Source organism: Mesocricetus auratus, unplaced genomic scaffold (assembly GCF_017639785.1).
Source record: "Mesocricetus auratus isolate SY011 unplaced genomic scaffold, BCM_Maur_2.0 Super-Scaffold_100007, whole genome shotgun sequence".
NCBI classification, from domain to species: Eukaryota; Metazoa; Chordata; class Mammalia; order Rodentia; family Cricetidae; genus Mesocricetus; species Mesocricetus auratus.
This window is the reverse complement of record NW_024429191.1, coordinates 81,020,105-81,041,512: the sequence shown is the minus strand read 5'-3', so window position 1 is coordinate 81,041,512 and position 21,408 is coordinate 81,020,105. Positions and strand designations below refer to the sequence as shown.

The 21,408-nt window shown below is 42.4% G+C and overlaps 1 protein-coding gene and 1 non-coding gene across 2 annotated transcripts in view; both read left to right on the top strand.

Moving 5' to 3' along the window:
* Window positions 1-10,228: 10,228 nt before the first annotated feature.
* LOC121141528 (leucine-rich repeat-containing protein 37A-like) overlaps window positions 10,229-21,408 on the top strand; it is a 56,000-nt gene continuing 44,820 nt past the window's right edge. The window contains exons 1-5 of the mRNA XM_040749858.1: window positions 10,229-11,389; window positions 12,771-12,842; window positions 14,425-14,496; window positions 18,974-19,045; window positions 20,315-20,395. Of these exons, the coding sequence (XP_040605792.1) occupies window positions 10,287-11,389; window positions 12,771-12,842; window positions 14,425-14,496; window positions 18,974-19,045; window positions 20,315-20,395 (1,400 nt within the window). The 5' untranslated portion in view covers window positions 10,229-10,286. The remainder of the gene's footprint in view (window positions 11,390-12,770; window positions 12,843-14,424; window positions 14,497-18,973; window positions 19,046-20,314; window positions 20,396-21,408) is intronic.
* LOC121141680 lies at window positions 16,541-16,700 on the top strand. The gene has a single exon (XR_005878644.1). It is a non-coding gene; the product is annotated as a U1 spliceosomal RNA (small nuclear RNA).

The following is a 21,408-nucleotide window of genomic DNA, read 5'->3' as shown; positions in this document are numbered from 1 at the left end:
TGTGTGCACTTACTTAGAAATTAATTTAAATTAAACCCTTTTGGGGGAGACTTTATCATGTAAACATATCATATGTTAGATCTAATGGTAATGTACAGAAACATAATACTGGTAAGCCAATGTAATAAAACACTTTATGTCAAAACTTAATCATAAGAAAAAGCAAAATAATTTTACAACTTCAAAAGTAAATTCAAATATATAACAGAATGAAATGAATGCAGACCACCAATTATTTATCTGCCAAACCTTTGTTGTTGTGGTTACTCAAGAAAACTCTATCACTGCATAAGTTAGAATACTTCACTCTTACAGATTCTTTTTAGACCCAAGTCAGTTTGATGATTTGCTTGGTGTGTGTGTGTGTGTGTGTGTGTGTGGTGTGTGTGTGTGGTGTGTGTGTGTGTGTGTGTGTGTGTGTGTGTCTGTCTGTCTGTCTGTCTGACTGACTAAGGCCTGAACCTAGGGCTCATCACCAGCCCTGATAATTACTCTTGCTGTAGGGTAAGTTGAGACAGCAACCTTGAATAACCAGTCTTATTAATGAGAAGCAATTTAAATTTGAGACATGGTAGAGAGGATGGAATCCTCAGGCCAGGAATGAATACATTTGTTCTTTAGACCATAATAGAAAGAGATCAGGCTTGTTGAGTATGCTGCAAAGGGGCAGTAGGCTAGGCAATAACAGTAGCTGCAGCATAAGACAGTGGTTTGGGGGAGAATGGTTGTGGTGGAGGGGTCTTCTGGTAAGTTATTTTGTATGTAGTTTTCTGGCATGTAATCCCTGCTTAGCCAATATGGGTGTTACTGGAATTTTTAGGATCAAAGCCTGGGCCCCAGCAGTTCTAACAAACTCAGTTACTCATCATGAATATGCCAATTAAAGGGTCGGGGAGACAAATGGCTCAGCAGTTAAGAGCATATGTTGCTCTTGCTGAGGACAGGGTTTGGTTCCCAACACCCATATAGCATAGTTCACAACTTTCTGTAACTCCAGTTCCAGGGGATCCAACCCCTTTTCTGTCCTCTGTGGGCAGCTGTATGCACACAGTATACATGGATACAATCAAGCACAAACACATACACATAAAAGTAAACACATTTGTCTTAAAAAGAAGGGGAAGTAATAGTGAAAGTCAGAGAAAGGAGATTCTGTCATTGTAGCCATATTAGGAAGAAGAACAGATCAACAGGTCCAGTGGTCCCAGAGGCCATCTTTCGAACCCTGACTTGGGTTTATTTTTAGAGAGCAAGAGGTGTGTATAAGCAATCAGTTCAGCTCATGACCACCTTTAACCCAACATTGTCTCAATCTTTTCCTTCTCCCAATCTGAGATTTGGTGGTGTACGTGTGTGTGTCTGTGTGGAGGGAGATCCCAATTTCTTGTGGTTCATCGTTTCAATAGTCTATTAATAAAAAGGAGGGGCACAAGTGTCTTTTTAGAATATATTCCTCCTACCAGGAAGGTCACAATTCCCTATTCTTTGTTTTTACATCCTAATATTGAGGTGCACTACCTGTGTCTGAAACAATTATCATAAACAGAATTTATGTAGGATCCCTGTCAGAAAATACTCAGTCTTGTAATCATAAGAACTATTTCTTCACAACTTCTTGGCTTTAGTTACTTTTAGAAGGATTCCATTCCAAAAGTGACTCACTTTTTGCTGTTGACTTTGAGACAGAGCCTTCCTATACAGTAAGTATAGTCCAGGCCTAACCTCAGACTCATACTCTTCATGCCTAGCCTATTTTTTCTTTGACTGTTCCTGTTTCTTTCTTTCTTTCGCCTACGCACTTGTAAAACACACTGAAACCTATTTAGAGGGTTTTCCATCTGGATCTGTTTTACTACATATCTCTAGTCTTTCTTGACTGAGCAAACTTTAGACAGTTAAGCACCCCTAATACTCCTCGTGCTCTTTAGGCTGGCTCTGTCCACTCTCTGGTTAGGTTGTGAAAGCCAAGCCTAGAGCTCACAGCCTCGTCGGAGGAGGTTCATGACCAAGAACTGCATTAAACCTTTCTAGCTATGGAAGCAAGTACCTGCATTGCTGCAAATGGTTTTTACTTAACTTGCTGTTTCTAGTTTCTGTTTTAGTGCTGCTGGCTGAACAGTGGCACCTCTTAAAGGGGCCATGTCTTTTTCCAGCGTTCTCAGTCCCTACCTGGAAATACGGCCCACAAAAATCCTTTACATAGTAAGTCAGCTTCTTTTGAAGCAAAATTTAGAATATTTGAATCAATAGCATAATGGCTGGGCTATGTTCTTCTTCTGAGAAATATACCATTTAACTAACATGAAAACATATTGGTGTGTACTTGAAAAAGAAGGTCTTGCCGGGCGGTGGTGGGGCACGCCTTTAATCCCAGCACTCGGGAGGCAGAGGCAGGCGGATCTCTGTGAGTTCGAGGCCGGGCTGGATCGACAGCCTCCAAAACAAAACCCTGTCTCGTAAAACCAAAAAAAAAAAAAAAAAAAAGAAGGTCTTAAATATCTTGTTTTGGGGTGGGAAGGGCATATTTTGAACATACCTACAAATTTATTCTTTGTTCCAAAACACTGACGAGCTTTTGGTCTATTTTAATGTTTATAACTTGGGATTGTTTGTGATTGAAAAAAAGAAGTTAAAGAGCCTGGACCTGGGCAGGCACTTTCGAGTTCACGCTTTTGAAGCTCTGCCCCACAAAAAGACAAAGGGCTGCTGGGTAAGGACCACCCAGGACTGAGACCTAAATCCGGGTTAGGGTAGACCCCGAAAAAATCGGAGTTCTTTTCAGCCCGAGTAAGAGAAACTTGGGCCCTGTTACGTAGAAGGTTCTCTTCAGGGGCAGAATCCACTTAGTCACGCTTTGGTAACAAAGGAGTCCTGTCATAAAGGGCGGGGCAAGGCGACCACAGTTGCCAAGGCTCCCTGATGAGGTCAGGGGCCTTTTCTCCAGTTTATCCCCCGCCAGTGCACTGCAGCACTGTGGATCGCGCACTGCAGCACTGTGTATCACCTCGATATTGCATGCCATGTCCTTAATGCATGTCATGACATCACTGGACTTTCACTTCGTCACCCCAGGACTTCTCCTCATCGGACAAGTTTTGCTGGTCCTGAATCAGGCGATGGATACCCTTTCTGAGTTCGGTCAGAACCCAATTCAGTTGACCTCAGAGCCTTGGGTGCCGACCAAGCTATGGTCTTGGCACCCCTCTGATCATCGGCCCAAATCCCCACAAGCTCATAAGTCCCACGCAGGTGCAGGGGGCTTTGATTACCTGGGGTCCTCTGCTCCCTCCCAGATGTTCTCCCCACCCCGGGAGTTGACGGACAGTTTTCTTTCATTCCAAGATACAGATACCACTGCGCAGCCGCACCCAGAGTCAGACCAACATCAGCAACTGACCAACAAGATGACTCCACCCGGGAAGCTGTCAGAGAACGTTTTAAAGTTAAATGGGGATCAAAATCAGTCTCCACAATTCAAAAGTATCTCCAGTCTGGATCAGGCTGCAGATAACCAGTTATATGAAATACTTGTTCCACCACTAGACAGCGAGAGTTCAAAAGTGACAAAGTTCATAGCTTCGCCCCAGGACTTGAAGAAATATCTAGCACAGGACAGGAAACTTGCTAAGGAGACTGTTGGAACTACAAACCAATTTGCAAAACCTGAACTCCAGAAAGAAACTATAGAGGATGATTATGAGGATCCAAGTCTAAATGAAACTTATTCTGGCGGCTTACCTCTGCAATCCCAGGGAAACAGAAAGGAGCCTCCAGAGCCTTCTGAGCAGGTAGAACCTCCTGAGTACCAGCTGGAGGCACTGAATCAAAATTCAGAGAATCTTGGTTTGGTCCAAGAAGGCCAAGATCATCTCCCACTGCTCTCTGAGGAAGATGACCAGAAGGAAGAAGCAGTTCATCAGTTCGCTTCTGAGGGGGCTGCAGTAGTAGAGCAGCCGGAAATAAACGCTCCATCTCCAGATAGAAATGAAGTCCAGCACTCAAACTTGGCAAATGTCACAGTGAATCCTGTGGATCTGGAGGTTACGGTGATTTCAGAGGCAGATAAAGACACTCAGCACACTCTGAGCCAGCAGCAGGTCCCGGGCCATCTTCCAGAGAGTCCAGAGGTGGTAGGACCTTTATTAATCCAACAAGAGTCCCCAATCCAGCCTGAGGAGGTAGCACTTCCATTAATCCAACAAGAATCTGCAGTTCCAACTCCAGAGCTCTCTGAGGAGTTAGAACCTTCATTATCCCAACAAGAGACTGCAGCTCCAAACCCAGAGCTCTCTGAGGAACTGGAACCTTCATCAAGCCAGCAAGAGTCCTTAGCTCCAACCCCAGAACTCTCTGAGGAGCTCGAACCCTCATCAAGCCAGCAAGAGTCCTTAGCTCCAACCCCAGAACTCTCTGAGGAGCTCGAACCTTCATCAACCCAACAAGAGGTCCCAGCTGACATTTTAGAGCTTCCTGAAGACCTTGAAACTTCTGGTAGCCAGCTGGAAGTTCCGGCCCTACCTACAAAACCCTATGAAGAAGTCAATCCTCCAGTTGAGCAAGAGGCTACAATTCCAACTCCAGAATCCTCCATTCAGAGTATAATTGAAACTCCAGCAGCAACAATTCCACAGCCCAGTCAGGATCAAGTTCACCATCATACTTTGCCCAGTCAAATGATTACAGTCAAACCTGTAGATGTGGCAGTTACAATAACTTCTGAACCTTTGAAGGAGGTTGAGATGTCTCCAGTTCGGGAGGAGACTCCAACTCAGACTCCAGGTCCTATTGTGCAAGCTGAACATTTTCCTAACCTGGAGCAGCAGCCATCTGAACTTGATGAATCTTCTGGGGAGGTTGAATCATCTGAAAGTGGTTTGGAATCCCACATTCAGCCTCCAGAGGAAGTTGAGGAAGAGGAGGAGGAACCTTCTCCGATCCAGCAGGATGTCCCATCACAGCATCCAGGCCCTCTTCTGGAGGATGAGTCTTCTATGGAAGTAGAGCAGCCAGCTCAACCCTCTGAGTCCCCTGAGGATGTAGGATTAGGTCCTGGAAACCAGCCAGAAGCCTCGGTTACACCTGCAGAGCTCCCTGAGGAAGCCATGCCTCCAATCGAGCAAGAGGCTCCACTTCAAGCTGCAGAGTCTACTATTGAGAATATAGTTGGAACTCCACCAGTTCACCAAGTGACAGTCCATCCAACTCAGAATGCAGAGCACCATTATCCCTTGCCACATGTTACAGTTAGACCTGTGGATGTGGCACTTACCATAACTTCAGAGCCTACCAAGGGGATGGAATCTTCTCTGACCCAGCAGGAGTTCCCGATGCATCGTCCAGAGTATACTGGAGAGGGGGAACCTCTGATCCAACAAGAGCAACCAACTCAGTCTTCAGAACATCATGAAGTGACACTTTCACCCACAACTCACCATCAAACTCACCTTTCAAGCTTATCCACTATGACTGTTAAACCTCCAGATGTGCAGCTTACCATAACACAGGGACCCACAGCAGAGGTGGGACCTCCTCCAGTGCATCATGAGGCTATACCTAAACCAATTACAGTCCCAGAAAAGGATGTGGGCACTTCTACAACCCACTATACCAATCCAGCTGTAACTCCAGAGCCTTCTGAAGGGGTTGAACTCTTATCAAACCAGCAGGAGGCTCCAGTTCAATCTCTAGAACCTGTTCAGTCTGAAAAGCCTTCTCTGAGCCAGCAGGAGGACACAGATGAGAATTCAGAGCTCTTAGAAGAAGTGGAACCTTCTTCAGCCCAGCAGGAGTCCCAACTGCAACTTTCAGAGCACCCTCATGAGACAGTAGCTCAACCTCCAGCACACCATGAGGCAACAGGTTCTGACCTGGTTCATAGTCAAGTTCTTCCTCCAGCATCACACAATGTCACAGCTAAGCCTCCAGAGTTGATTAATGAAATTGAAACTTCAATCCAACAGGGGTTTGAACCTTCAAAAGATCAGCAAGAAGAAGTTACAACTGAGCATCCAACCCCCCCTGAAGAGCATCAACATTCTCCAGTTCAAACAGGGGCCCCAACCCAGTCTGTAGAGCATGCTGGGGAAGTTTCTTCAGGTCAGCAGGGGAACTTGTCTCCACCCCTAAACCACCCTTTAGGTGAAGAATTTTCACCATATCAGCAAGAACTCCCAGATCAGCCTCTAGAACCACCTAAAGATGATCTCTTTCTTCCTCCTTTGGGAGATACCCTATACTTTTCACCTGAAGATCTAGAAGCAATATTCAGATATGAGCATTCAATGCATAATACCACAGTTGAACATCCAAACCAAGCATATACCAGAGCTCCAGAGTCCTCTATGGAAGCTGAATCTCCTCAGGCTCAGGAGGACGTAGTTCAGCCTGTATCTCCCAGTGAACAAATTGAATTTTCACAAGACCAAATTGAGTCCCCTTCCCATACACCAGAATTCCCTGGAACTGAATTTCCTCAGCAAGAGGCCATAGCTCAGAAAACAGGCCTCCACAAAGAGGTCCTTCCTTTCCCAACTCAGCAGGAAGGCCCATATATACCTCCAGATTCCACTATGGGTGTAGAACCTTCTCCAGCTCAGTATATGATCCGCTCTCAACCTGCAGATCTCTCTGAGAGTGTGGAACCATCTCCAGTGCTACAGCCCACCCCCACACAGTCTTTAGAAAACCCTAAGGAGATAGAGCTTTCTTCAACCCAGCAAGTAGTCCCACACCAGCTTCCAGAGTCAATGAACAATATTGTAACTCACCTTCCAACACATCAGATGCTAGTCACAACACCAGGTCAGATTCAAGCTGAGTTTCCAACATCACCCATTATCTCATTTCAGCCTTTGGACCTGGAACTCACCGTAACTTCACAACATACTCGAGCACCAACGAAGACTACACCTCCTTCAACACAGCCCCAGGTAACATTTCCACATCAGACTCAGCATCCAAACCCAGCTCAAACTTTGGATCTGGAACTTGCCATAACTCATCAAACAACTCCTAAGGAACTTCCTCAAACTACACCAGAGAGCACAACTCATCTCACAGAACTACTTACAGAAATTCTAACTCCAGCCCCACTATATCAGGAGGTGGCAGTTCCAACACCACATCAGGATCAAGCTGAGTATCCAACAGCACCTGTTATTTCATTTCAACCTTTGGACCTAGAACCTACTAGAGAGACTCAATCTCCTATAGCCACAAAAAAGCCCTCTCATGTTCAGCCTTTGGATATGGAACTTACCATAACTCATCAAACAACTCCTGAGGAACTTCCTCAAACCACACCAGAGAGCACAACTCATCTCACAGAACTACTTACAGAAATTCTAACTCCAGCCCCACTATATCAGGAGGTGACAGTTCCAACACCACATCAAGATCAAGTTGAGTATCCAACAATGCCTGTTGCCTCATTTCAGCCTTTGGACCTGGAACTCACCATAAGTTCAGAACCTACTAGAGATGCTCAGCCACCCATAACCACAAAAAAGACTATAATTCCTCCTCCACAGCATCCTCATATTGATATTCCCCATCCAACAGCTCAACCTTTGGATCTGGAACTTACCATAACTCCACAACCTACTCCCGAGGGAGAACTTTTTCAAACTATGCCAGAGACCACAACTCAGATTACAGAACCACCTACAGAAGTTGTAGCTCCAGCCCCACTATATCAGGAGGTGACAGTTCCAACACCAGGTCAGTATCATGCTGAGTATCAAACAATGCCTGTTGCTTCCTTTCAGCCTTTGGACCTGGAACTCACCATAAGTTCAGAGCCTACTAGAGAGACTCAGCCACCTGCAACCATAAAGGAGACTACAATTCCTCCTCCAACACATCCTCAGGTTCAACCTTTGGATCTGGAACTTACTGTAACTCATCAAACAACTCCTGAGGAACTTTCTCAAACCATACCAGAGAGCACAACTCATCTCACAGAACTACTTACAGAAATTCTAACTCCAGCCCCACTATATCAGGAGGTGGCAGTTCCAACACCACATCAGGATCAAGCTGAGTATCCAACAGCACCTGTTATTTCATTTCAACCTTTGGACTTAGAACTCACCATAAGTTCAGAACCTACTAGAGAGACTCAACCTCTTACAGCCACAAAAAAGCCCTCTCATGTTCAGCCTTTGGATCTGGAACTTACTGTAACTCATCAAACAACTCCTGAGGAACTTCCTCAAACCACACCAGAGAGCACAACTCACCTTACAGAACTACTTACAGAAAATCTAACTCCAGCCCCAATATATCAGGAGATGATGTTTCCAACACCACGTCAAGAACAAGCTGTCACATTCCAGCCTTTGGACCTGGAACTCACCATAAGTTCAGAACCTACTAGAGAGACTCAGCCATCTACAATCCCAAAGGAGACTACAGTTCCTCCTCCAAAACCCCCTCAGGTAATACTTCCAGAGCAACTTCACATTCAGCATCCAAACCCAAGTGAAGTTACAGTTCAACCTTTGGATCTGGAACTTACCATAACTCATCAAACAACTCCTGAGGAAAAACTTCCTCAGATTGTGCCAGAAACCACAACCCAGATTACAGAACCACCTACAGAGGTGGTAGCTCCAGTGCCAGTATATCAACAGGTGGCAATTCCAACACCACGTCAGGATCAAGCTGAGTATCCAACAATGCCTGTTGCCTCATTTCAGCCTTTGGACCTGGAACTCACCATAAGTTCAGAACCTACTAGAGAGACTCAGCCATCTACAACCCCAAAGGAGGCTATGGTTCCTCCTCCAAAACCCCCTCAGGTAATACTTCCAGAGCAGCTTCGCATTCAGCATCCAAGTCCAAGTGAAGTTACAGCTCAACCTTTGGATCTGGAACTTACTATAACTCCACAACCTACTCCCGAGGGAGAACTTCCTCAAACTATGCCAGAGAGCACAACTCATCTTACAGAACCACCTACAGAAGTTGTAGCTCCAGCCCCAGTATATCAAGAGGTGACAGTTCCAACACCACAACAGGGTCAAGCTGAGTATCCAACAATGCCTGTTGTCTCATTTCAGCCTTTGGACCTGGAACTCACCATAAGTTCAGAGCCTACCAGAGAGACTCAGCCTCCTACAACCACGAAGAAGACTACAATTCCTCCTCCAACACATCCTCAGGTTCAACCTTTGGATCTGGAACTTACCGTAACTCATCAACCTACTGCTGAAGTAGAGCCTCCTCAAATTATGCAAGAGACCATAACTCAACCCTCTGATCCACCTAAAGAGCTACAGGCTCAAGTCCCTGTATTTCAAGAAGTGACATTTCCAACACTCCCAGAACAGCTTCTCCTTCATCATCCAAACCCAACTGAAGTCACAGTTCAACCTCTGGATCTGGAACTTACCATAACTTCACAATCTTCTACTGAGAGAGAACTTTTTCAAACTACACAGGAGAGCACAACTCAGCCTATAGATCCACCAAAAGAAGCTGTAGCTCAAGCTCCAGTATATCAGGAGGTGACATTTCCAATACCAAGTCAGGATCCCATTGAATATCCAGCTTCACCTGTTGTTACATCCCAGCCTTTGGACCTGGAACTCACCATAAGTTCAGAGCCTACTAGAGAGACTCAGCCACCTACAACCACAATGGAGACTACAATTCCTCCTCCAAAACCCCCTCAGGTGACACTCCCAGAACAGCTTCTCCTTCACCATCCAAATCCAACTGAAGTCACAACTCAACCTTTAGATCTGGAACATACCATAACTCCGCAATCTACTACTGAGGGAGAACTTTCTCAAACTATCCAGCAGATTACAACTCAACTCTCAGATCCAACTAAAGAGGTTGTCACTCCAGCCCCAGTAAATCCAGAGGTGACAGTTTTAACACCACCAAGTCAGGATCCAACTGAGTATTCAACAACACCTGTTGTCTCATTTCAGCCTTTGGACCTAGAACTCACTATAAATTCAGAGCCTACCAAAGAGGCTGAACATTCTACTACCTCACAGGAAACTACAGTTTCTCCTACACAGTACCATGATACAACACTTCCAGAACAAGCTCATATTCAACATCCAAATCTAACTGAAGTTACAGTTCAACCTTTGGATCTGGAACTTACAGTAACTACAAGTTCCTATATGAATGTTGAACCTTCTCCAAGCACACAGGAAATCCTTCCTGAGCCTGAACAGCCACATGAGGAGGTTGCAGCTCAAGCCCCAGTATTTTATGAAATACCACCAATTCAGGATCAAACTCAGCATCCAATTCCTTCTAAAGACATGGTTCAGCATGTTCATCATATAGAAGTAGAGCATAGCGCAGCCCAAACCACAATATCCAGTGTAGAGACTGAACTTCTTGTAGTCCCATACAATATTACAGCTCTTCCTCCAAAACACCAAGAGATGACCCTTGTACCTGAAGATCAAGTTCAGGCTCAGCATGTAAACCCAACTCAAGCCACAATTCATCCCTCACACCCAGAGTTTTCCATAACTCCACGGCCTGCTACAATGGTTAAACGTTCAGCACCAGTTCAGCCTACAGAGTCACCTAAGGAGACTGTAGCTCAATCTTCATTACATGTTGAAATGACAGTTCTAATTCATGATCAGTCTCAGCATCCAAACTCAGAGGCTATACATTCCACCCTCCCAATAACTAATCAACAGATTACATATTCTATAGTCCCAACAGCTAATCAACCAGATACTGCATATTCCACCATCTCAACAACTAAAGAGACTACACATCCTACAATCCCAACAGCTACTCATCCAGAAGCTACATTTCCCATAGTCCCAACTACATCCCCTTCTCCAACACAACATGAGGTGACACTTCCGCCTTCAAACCAGGTTCAGACTCAGCAGCCAAATCCAACTGAAGTCACAACTCAGTCTTCACACAGAGAACCTTCCACAACTCCACAATCTGTTACAGTAATTAGCCATTCTCCTGAGACTACATCTCAGTATACAGAAAATTATGAGACAACAGTTCTAACATCAGCTCAAGATCAAGATCAGTCCCCAATCTCAGAAACTATAGAAGGTGAAGTTCCAACAACCACAGCTCCTTCATCATATCCTAAGGTGATACTTCCACCTACAGATCAGGTTCAGACTCGGCAAATCCCAAATGAAGTCACACTTCAACCGATGGATATGGAACTTACCGTGACCCCATATGCTACAAATTCTAATACAGAAAAAGAGTTAATCATTAAAATAAAACAAAATGCCTCCACAGGCATCAGCATATGTGACTTCTGCTTGTGTGAAAATGAGACACTGTTGTGTATTCATCTGAGCCCAATGCGGAGACTCCACCAAGTGCCTTTGCTAAGGCCCAACACCTACAAAGGCACCTTAACTACTTTGTAAGAATAACCTTTTCTTATTTCTGTTTTACATTCAACTTGACATGGCAGCCTTTTCCTCAAAGCCTTAATGGACCTTCCTTGACCCCATGGCCAACACTGGCTGACTGTCTGCTTTATCTTTGCTTGTAAAGTCCTCCTTGTCCTCATCCTCCTCCTTACTACAGTGCCCCTTCTTCAATTGGCCCATTATATCATTGCTCAACTTTGGCTCTTCCATTTTCACTCCAGCCTCTTTAAAACTCATCTCATTAATGCAACAAAGAGGTCAGAGGAGATTCCAGAGGCACACTCCTGGGGTCTTATCCTAGGTCTTTCATGTGGTAGCTCTGCAGCTCTAGGAAGATGCTTAGCTGTGTTTAATTCCCTCACCTGTAAAATGGGGAGTATGATAGCTACTATTTCATGGGATTGTTGTGAGGTTTAGTTGACTACGTGTGATATTTATCTTAGTTCTTAGCTTACATGAATGTTAGCTATTAATGCTATGCAATCTCTTAGTTCTGTTTAGAGCTCACCTTTGTTCTAGGACATATAACCTTTTGTAAACAACTTGAGATTAAGAACTATGAGAGCCACATATGTATGGTGTTGTCCATATAAAATGAAAATGATACATTGGGAAAAGGGATCATTAATCCTTTACCTGCAGCTCAAAGGATGCCTATTGTTGAACAGAGTGAAATCCGAGAGTACAGCCTAGGCAAAGGCATGGCTGTTAGAATAATGGGGATTTAGACTAGTCAGATTGTAAACAAGCACAAATACTGTGTAAGATCTGACTATCAACTACAGGATTTAGACAGTAACACCAGGAAACATTAGAAGTTTCTAGGAAAGAAAGAAAAAGTAAAAAAACAGGAGAATTATTTTTTATAAAGACAAAATAGTAGTATAGTCTGGCCTGGAGTCTCCAGTCCTTCTGCCTGGTCTCTCAAGTATTAGGATTATGGACGTATTCCACCATTCTCATATCTTGGATCACTTTAGATTATAAACATATGTGTACATATATACATACATACACACACACACACACACACACACACACACACACACACACACCCATCCAAGCCCTCCACCATGGTGGCCCATGAGAAAGAGAAGACAGGATTGAGTGACTGATTAAATTTAGAGTTGGGCTGTAGAGTATACACCAAAGAGAAAAGTAGAATGTGCACCCACAGATTAGAAGTTCAAGTTTCGAGGAAATGTCTCACTGCTTGCACTAGTGGCACTTGTAAACTGATAGAGCTGGGAATTAGAAGCTTGGTGGTTTCCTTTGTTCTGCATTGAACACCTCCACGAGGGTGTGATGATTTTTACTCCTCCTGCTTATTCTTTTCCTATTTACTCAAATATGTGAACTGCTTCTTCACAGGAATTTCCAAGGAAATGTTATTTCTTACATTGACAAAAATGTATGGAAAGCATACCGTTGGGCTGAAAAACTGTGAGTATATTTTCTATAAATATGATCATAAAAAAACAAAAACAAAAAACACTACACAATAAGATCCTTCTAGGGCCAGATTTTGAGGTAAATACCTCTGAGAAAAGGTATTTATTCTTCACAGCTCAAATCAACTTATGTTAACTGAATTTCTCTGGCAAATTTTGTGGGGACCAAGGTGTAGCTCAGGGGGAGAATAATTGCCTATCGTGAATAAAGCCATAGGTTTGAACACCTTTAGTTAAGCCAAAAATTATTATACATTTTATTTTGTATGCATTTCCACACAAAGCCAGTGAGTGTATGTGTAGGGTCAGAGGACAGCTTATGGAACTTGGTCTCCTCCTCCTGCCAAGCTGGTCCAGGAGATTGGACCAGGTGTCAGTCTTGGCCGCAAGTCCCCTTTCCCTTGGGGTTATTTTGCTGCCCAGAGTTTAAAATTAAATTTTATGGGCTTTCTTTGGGGGAAAAGTGGCAATTTAAATTTGTCTCCCATATAGAAGTCATCTATCATAACATTTTTTGGTTGTGTTTTTGAGACAGGTTCTCTCTACGTAACCTTGACTGGCCTGAAACTCACTAAGTAGACCAGGCTGACCTCAAAGTCAAAGAGATATGCCTGCCTCTCCCTCTTAGGTGCTTGATTAAAGATATGTGTCACCACACCTGACCTACAATTACATTCTTAATGGATGTAAATTAAATATTCCAGTCTAGAGAAACCTGTCATGTGTCCTAATTTCTCACCTCTGAGGTAATGTACTAGTTTTGTTTTGCTGTGATGAAGACAAAAGCAACTGAGCGGGGAGGAATTTACTTCATCTTACAGTTGTAATTCATCATGAAAGGCAGTCAGGGCAGGAACTTAAGACAGGAACTCAGAAGCAGGACTGAAACAGAAGCAGTGGAAGAACACTGCTTACTGGGTGGCTTCTCCTGGCTACACCCCAGGACCACCTGCCCACATCAATAATTAATAAAGAAAATGCCCCACTTGCCCACAGTGGGGACATTTTCTCAACTGAAATCCCCTCTTTGCAGATGGCCCTAGTTTGTGTCAAGTTGAAAAACAAACTAACTAGGACAGGTAACTACTGTGAAATTGGTATATATCTTTCCAGACATAGTTAGAAAAATAGATTTGACACCTATTTATCATTGTTTACACAAATGGTAACTCCTGCAATTTGATGTTTCACTTTATGATGTGTAAAGTTTACCTTTAACACATAGTTATCATGTTTATTCCCAATCATGTATAATATTTCATAGTGTGTACACACCAGTGAGAACTTAGTATTACCCTACTGATGTTCAGAGAATATCTGGTTCTTCTGCTATATGTATGGCTGTAGTGAGCATCCTATGTACTTCTTTCTGAACATGCACAAGTTTCTGTAAACTAGATACCTATAAATGGAATCTCTAGGGTGAAGACCATTGTACAGATGAAAATTTAATTGCCCTAAAAATAAATAGTACCAACTTGTGCTCTAGGCAGTAGCATATGACAACATATATTTCCTCATCCCATTTCATCTGTTTGATGATTTTTGATCCAGATAACCTTTTAATCTTCCAGAATTCTCAGTGAAAATCATCTGACTGAATTACGTAAGGACTCATTTGAAGGCCTACTCTCCCTCCAGGTTTTGTAAGTTAGTTAAGCATATCTATTTGTAAGTTATGAGTTATCTATAGATGCACAAGGGATTTGAATTAGATACTAACATCTCTTCAAGCAATAAAATTGTGCAGTTATTGACTGGATTTGACAGTGCTTGACTATAAACTACCAAGGACTGAGGAGGTAGAAAACAGGAAGATTGCTATGTTGGAGATTTGCATAGTCTACATTGTGGATTTCATACCCATTCCAGAGCTGCTTGACAAGACCCTGGCTCTAAAGGCAAAGACATAATAAAACAAATTTGTAGTCAGCCAATCTCATGGGGAGACTTGAAAATGTCTCTATACACTTTAAATTTCTTAAATCATATAGACAGGCTTCAGATAGAAGAACTCCATTTGCAGGGGGAAAATGTTAGTAAGGTCTGAGCAATTACTGGAACACACATGACCCTTGTTTCCTAAGGCAAATGCTTGCATTTGGATCTAGTCTGTCATACCTCTATCAAGTCTGATCCATGTTCTCATTTTCTACAGCCCATGATTAGGAGTGGTTTGACACTTTTAGGGGACTTACACCAGTGCCTTTTTGTTGATGTGACCAAGTGCTTGATGAGAACAACTTGAAAGAGACAAGATTCATTTTGGCCCTTCAGTTCAGAGGGTTTTGGTTTATGATAGCTGGTTCCATTGTTACTGGGCCCATGGTGAGGCAAAGCACCATGGAAGGCTGTGGTAGGACAAAGCTTCAGAAAGAAGAAATTCCCAGTAATAAGACATGCCCCCATTCACCTGTTTCCTCCAATTAGGCTTCACCTACTCAGAGCACATTCAGATAGGGAATCCTCTGTGAGTTAATACATGAATGACCTTAGTGTCTACCAACCAATAGACCCCCCAGCTGAGAACCAAACCTACAGTATCTGGTCCTTTTCTTATTGGGGAGGGGGTGTACTTCATATCCAATCATTAGAAGAGCTAAAAAAAGAAAAAAATAGAACCAATAAAGAATGTTCAATAGAGACTATGTATGGCCTGCAAAGTCTAAAATATTTGCTAATCTAATCTTTACAAAAAAAAAAGATGGCATGGCAGGATAGAAGGAATTAATACCAGCTTCAAACTGTTGCATATAAGACAAGGAAAGAGCCATCCTCTTTAACTTGAAGGTCATTAACCCAGAGTGTTTGGGGGAGTTGTTTTGTTGGGGGTTTTTCATTTGTTGTTTGGTTTTTTGTTTGTTTGTTTTTGTTTTTCAAGACAGAGTTTATCTGTGCGGTCTTGACTGTTCTGGAACTCAATCTGTAGACCAGGCTGGCCTTGAACACAACCCAGAGTGTTTTAACAGTTTGTGGGTTTTTTGTTTTGTTTGTATGTTTGTTTCCATTTTGAATAATGGCCTAATATAAGCCCAGACTGACCTTAAATTCTCTAAAAATCAAAGGTTTGCCTTGAATATCTGCTTCTTTTGACTCTCCCAAGTGTTAGGATTACTGGCATTCATCACCACACAGTTCATGCAGTCTTGAGGACCAACCCAATGCTTCCTGTATGCTGGGAAAACACTCTGCCAACTGTACTATATCCCACTATATGGTGTAGGCTGACCTTATCCCAGTCCTCTTACCTTAGTCTTCCAACTCAAATGCTGGAATTACAGGAATGTGCCTACCAATCCAACTTGTTCTTACAATTAATCTGACTTAGATTTAACATTGCAATGTTAAATAATTAGATGAACACACAAATTACATAAATGATAGCAACATGATAAACCTGTCAGGAGAACTGACTTCTATTAAGGCTCTCAATGTAAGAATTTCATGCCCATGTCAGAAATAGATATTTGAAATGATGCTTAAGAGGTATTCCTAGTTAGTGCCAGGCCAAACAGGTCTACACAGTGAAACCCAGACTAAAAAATATATATCTAGAACAGTTTATTGTAAGTGAGCATATCAGAAATTCCCCTACCATTCACTAACTAAACAATAAAAACTTCAACAATCTTGTTGCCAAGGAGGGACTACTTGCCACAATAATTCTGCTTGTTTAGAGATAAGAATACAATACTTAACTGGCAGGGAGATATTGTGATCATGAAGGTGGTTTTCCTGGGGCGAGGCTTATCCACTGAACTCTGGATGTGCTGATCCTTGCAATTTCCCCAATTTGGGAAACTTGACTGCATAATTTGTGGTAGCAGGTGTCTGCATTCATGATCTCCTCTAAAAATCTAGAGACTATACTGTTATTTGCTATGAAAACTTGGTTTATATCCTTTACCCATGGGTGTATGCTCTTACTCCTTACTGAGCCAAATAGTGACACCTTTAAGCAAATAGATTATGTTCTCTATTGTAAACAACTCTTGGGAAGTGCATATACAGAGCCTTTCATGTGTTAAAAATCTTCCTTCTAGGCCCCAAAGGATACTACTTTTGTTTTGTTTGAGACAAGGCCTCACCATGTAGCCCTGGCTGGCCTGGAACTTGCTATGTAGATCAGACTGGCCTGAACTCACAAAGATTCACCTGCTTCTGCCTCAAAAGTGCTGGAATTAAAGGTGTGTGCAACTCTGAATTGACCTTTTTGAGATCTTATGCATCTGAACCAGTCTCAAGCCTTATGAATATGTTTGGAGAAAAAGAAAGAAAGAACTCCTCAATGGAGTAGTCCTTTTATTATTTATATTTGTAGCAGGCAATTGTTTCATGTTAGCATACATATTTCAATTAATTTTTTAAATGCCTCTCAACTTAAAAAACTAGCTAAACACTGTGCCTATAATTGGAGGCACAGCATGATTTACTCCCTCTCAGATTAAGGAATGAACACACAAACTCAAATCATAATGCTGCAGAGGTACACAGCAAGGGTCAGCCATGAAACCATGAACTGAATTCCTTCCAGAATAGTCATGCACATATACCATCTGCAGTTCTTTCTTTTATAAATTCAGTTTGCTGAAATATTGTGTCAGTCTAGAACTTGGTAGGCAATGAAAATAAGTAAAATCAGCACAATTCAAGGAACTTGTGATAGACAAAAATAATAATAAAAATAATAATAAATATAGATACAAAGGTATAAATTGCCATGCCTCCAATAATAGGCACAGTGTTTGATATATTCTATTTAGCTAATTTTTGTTTGTTTTGTGTTTTTATAGACAAGACTTCTCTAGGTAGCCCTGGCTGTCCTGGAACTTGCTCTGTAGACCAGGCTGGCCTTGAACTCACAGAGATCCACCTGCCTCTGCCTCCCAAGTGCTGAAATTAAAGGTGTGTGCCACCACTGCTCTGCCAGCTTTAGGTAATTTTTTTAAATTGAGAGACCTTCTAAAAATTAACTGGGACATATATGACACACAAGAGAAGACTTGACTTAGTTTCAAAGACCATCTTCCTTGAAACAACGTGTGCAGTTTTTCCCCCCTTTGGTGTTTTGAAACAATCGCCTCTGTAGCCCTGGCTGTCCTAGAACTCAGTGTAGTTCAGGCTGGTCTTGAACTCAGAAATCACACTGCCTCCTGAGTGCTGGGATTACAGGCACACACCACCATTCTGGAACCAAATCAATTGAACATTGAGTATCATTAGGAATCATCAGTCCTCTTTTTAAAAACCTTTCATTATTATGTTTGTGTGTGTATGTGCGTGTGTGTGAGGGGGGAAAGAAGAGAGAGAGAAGAGAGAGGAGAGAGAGAGTTCATGCCAGAGACAAACGTGGAGATCAAATAACAACTTACAGGATTTGGTTCTCTCCTTCCACCATGGGTATCTGGGGGAGGTCAAACTCAGGTCATTAGTCTTTGCCATAGGTGTCCGTACACATTAACACATCTCACCAGCCCCAGACAGCTCTCTTGGGGAAGAATATGTTAGTCACTAAAAACAAGAGTGAAGACAAAAGCAAAAACATGAGTTAGATGAATGCCCACAGCACCTGTAGAGCCAGGCATTCAGGGATTTGAATGCCAAGCCAAGGTACCATGGGGACAACCATGGAACTGCAACAGTGCTCTCAGACAGCCAGGAGCCTTGCCACATCACCTGAAGGGCTTGCATCACTTCTCAATGCAGTTACTGAATCAGCAAGTCTGAAGTACAGCTGAGAACCTGCATCTTCAGAGGTCCCAGGTACCAGGTATATGCCAGTAATTCTAGGACTCAGGAGGCTGAGGTAGGAAAACTGGGCATTTGAGGTCAGCCTAGCCTACATGGAAAAACCCTGTTTCAAACATAGAAAGCCATGTAATCTCTCAAAATAACTAATTCAAAAAATCTATCAAGACTTATAGTTTTATATCTATGAATACTATAAAGGATGAAACTCTTGGGAGATGGATGGACAAAGTAAGTGGCTCTAATATATTCAAATCCAAAGGTTTAGAGTTTAAACAAAATGTATTTTCTATTGACAACTCTAAATTCTACTAGTCATGCTCACTAGATATCTAATAGCTAAGCAAAACAATATTTCTCTTTTATGTTTCCTAGGGATTTATCTTGCAATAGAATACGCTATATTGAAAGAAGGGCATTTGAGTCATTACCTTTTCTGAAGTATATGTAAGTTTCAAATATAATCCCTTCATATTTGAATTTTAATCCCCCCTTGTGACTTTTTGATATCTGAATTACAACTTTGCTAGTAGGAAATAAGCTAGACTCAAAAAGGCAAATATTGCATTTTTATTTGTTTTGGTGATGGGGGCAAACCTAGGGTCTTGTTACCTGCTAAGCAAGTGTTCTGCCACTGAACTACATTTCTTGATTTTATGTGTGTGTGCTGAAAATAGAAGTAACACTATGAGGGGTGAGAAGGGAGTCTAGAAGATGGAGAACAAAGGGGATAATGGGATAAAGAAAGCTAAAGCATCATGTTTTCTCAAATATGGGCAATTAATCGTGTGTGTATCTGTGTGCGTGAGTGTGTGTCTCTGAGTGTGCGTGTGAGTATGTGTCTGTGTGTGAGTGTGTATGTCTGTGTGTCTGTGTGTGAGTGTGTCTGTGTGTGAGTGTGTCTGTGTGTGAGTGTGTCTGTGTGTGAGTGTGTCTGTGTGTGTGTCTGTGTGTGAGTGTGTGTGTGTCTGTGTGTGTGTGTCTGTGTGTGAGTGTGTGTATGTCTGTGTGTCTGTCTATGTGTCTGTGTGTGTGCCTGTGTGTCTGTGTGTGTGTCTGTGTGTAACAAGACAGGAAAGGACTGTATAGAGAGGGAGAAGACCAGCCGAGTAGAGTGGAGAGTAGTGGGACAGATTAGAGCAAAGTACAATGAGATAGAGATATGTACATGAAGTTGTCAGGATGAAATCTATTGTTTAGTACAATAACTAAAACTTGCTGCAAGTAAAACGTCATAAAAATTCTATGCCAAATCCTCTTAGTCTGTAATAAAGATGAACATGAGAATTCTGCCGGGTCAGAGTGCATAGTGACAGCACCATTTCTCACTCAGTGTGATGGTGCAGCCTTGGCAATTGTGGAAAAGCTACTGCCATCAAGTGGGCAGACAGCATAGCTGGTCCTCAGTATCCTCCAGTATATACAACAAACCTCCGCGATAGAGTGGTCCAACCCAAGATATCAGAGGTGCCAAAAACCCTCTCTTAGAGAAGTAAAGATCACTGAAAAAAAATTTGAGCATTTACTGTGGCTAATATATTACATGTGTAAATATGAAAGTGTAAATCATAAACCAGTATCATCCTGAGATTTCTTTAGCAAGTGGAGAAAATATTGGGATTATGTTTAATTATATATAAATTAGAATCACCACAAATGCAAATGTTATAAAGACTGTCTTTTCATTGGCTTATGTCTTTTTTTCCACTATTTTAGGAACCTTGGGTGCAATTTACTTGCTGAGCTGAGCTTTGGAACATTTCAAGCATGGCATGGGATGCAGTTTTTACAGAAGTTGTAAGTGAAGTAGAAGTTTAGCACATGTAAATACTTGTTTGTGTGTTAAAAGCCCAATGAAGTATTGATTCACCGAGTGTAAACACTGTGAACTGTGGATACTTTGTCTTAAGATCCATTCATTCTTTTTTGTTGTTGTTCTTCTGTACTTTTTATTTTATGTATGTTTTTATTTAAATTAGAAACATGCATGCTTCAAATGTCAGTCCCGGCTCCCCCCTTCTCCCTCCACCAGCCCCACCCCTACCCCTTACCCCCAGCCCAATCCCCACATCATTCCCCAGGGAGGGTAAGGCCCTCCTTGGGGGTATCTCCAGAGTCTGTCTCTCTTTTTCGTGGTTCCCTCTCTTCTCTCCCCATGTTCCCAATCTGCTCAGGAGATCTTGCCTCTTTCCACTTCTCTGGGGTATAATGTATATCTCTTGGGAACCTCCCTGTTTCCCAGACTCACTAGCCATGGGATTGTAGGCTGACACTCCCCTGATCCATGTCTAAAATCCATATATGAGTGAGTACATACTATGTTTGTCTTTTTGTGACTGGGTTTCCTCACTCAGGATGGTTTCTTCTAGTGCTATCCATTTGCCTGCAAATTTCAAGATTCCGTTATTTTTTTCCCCCTGAGTAGTATTCCATTGTGTAGATGTACCAAATTTTCTCTATCCATTCTTCAGTTGTAGGGCATCTAGGTTGCTTCCAGGATCTAGCTATTACAAATAATGCTGCTATGAACATAGTGGAACAGACATCCTTGTTGTATGAATTTGCCTCTTTTGGATATATGCCTAAGAGTGGAATTCCTGGGTCGTGTGGTAGACTGATTCCCATTTTTCTGAGGAATCTCCATACTGATTTCCAAAGTGGCTATACAAGTTTGCACTCCCACCAGCAATGGACGAGTGTTCCCCTTTCTCCACATCCTCTCCAGCATAAGCTGTCATTGGTATTTTTGATTTTCGACATTCTTACAGGAGTAAGATGATATCTCAGGGTTGTTTTGATTTGCATTTCCC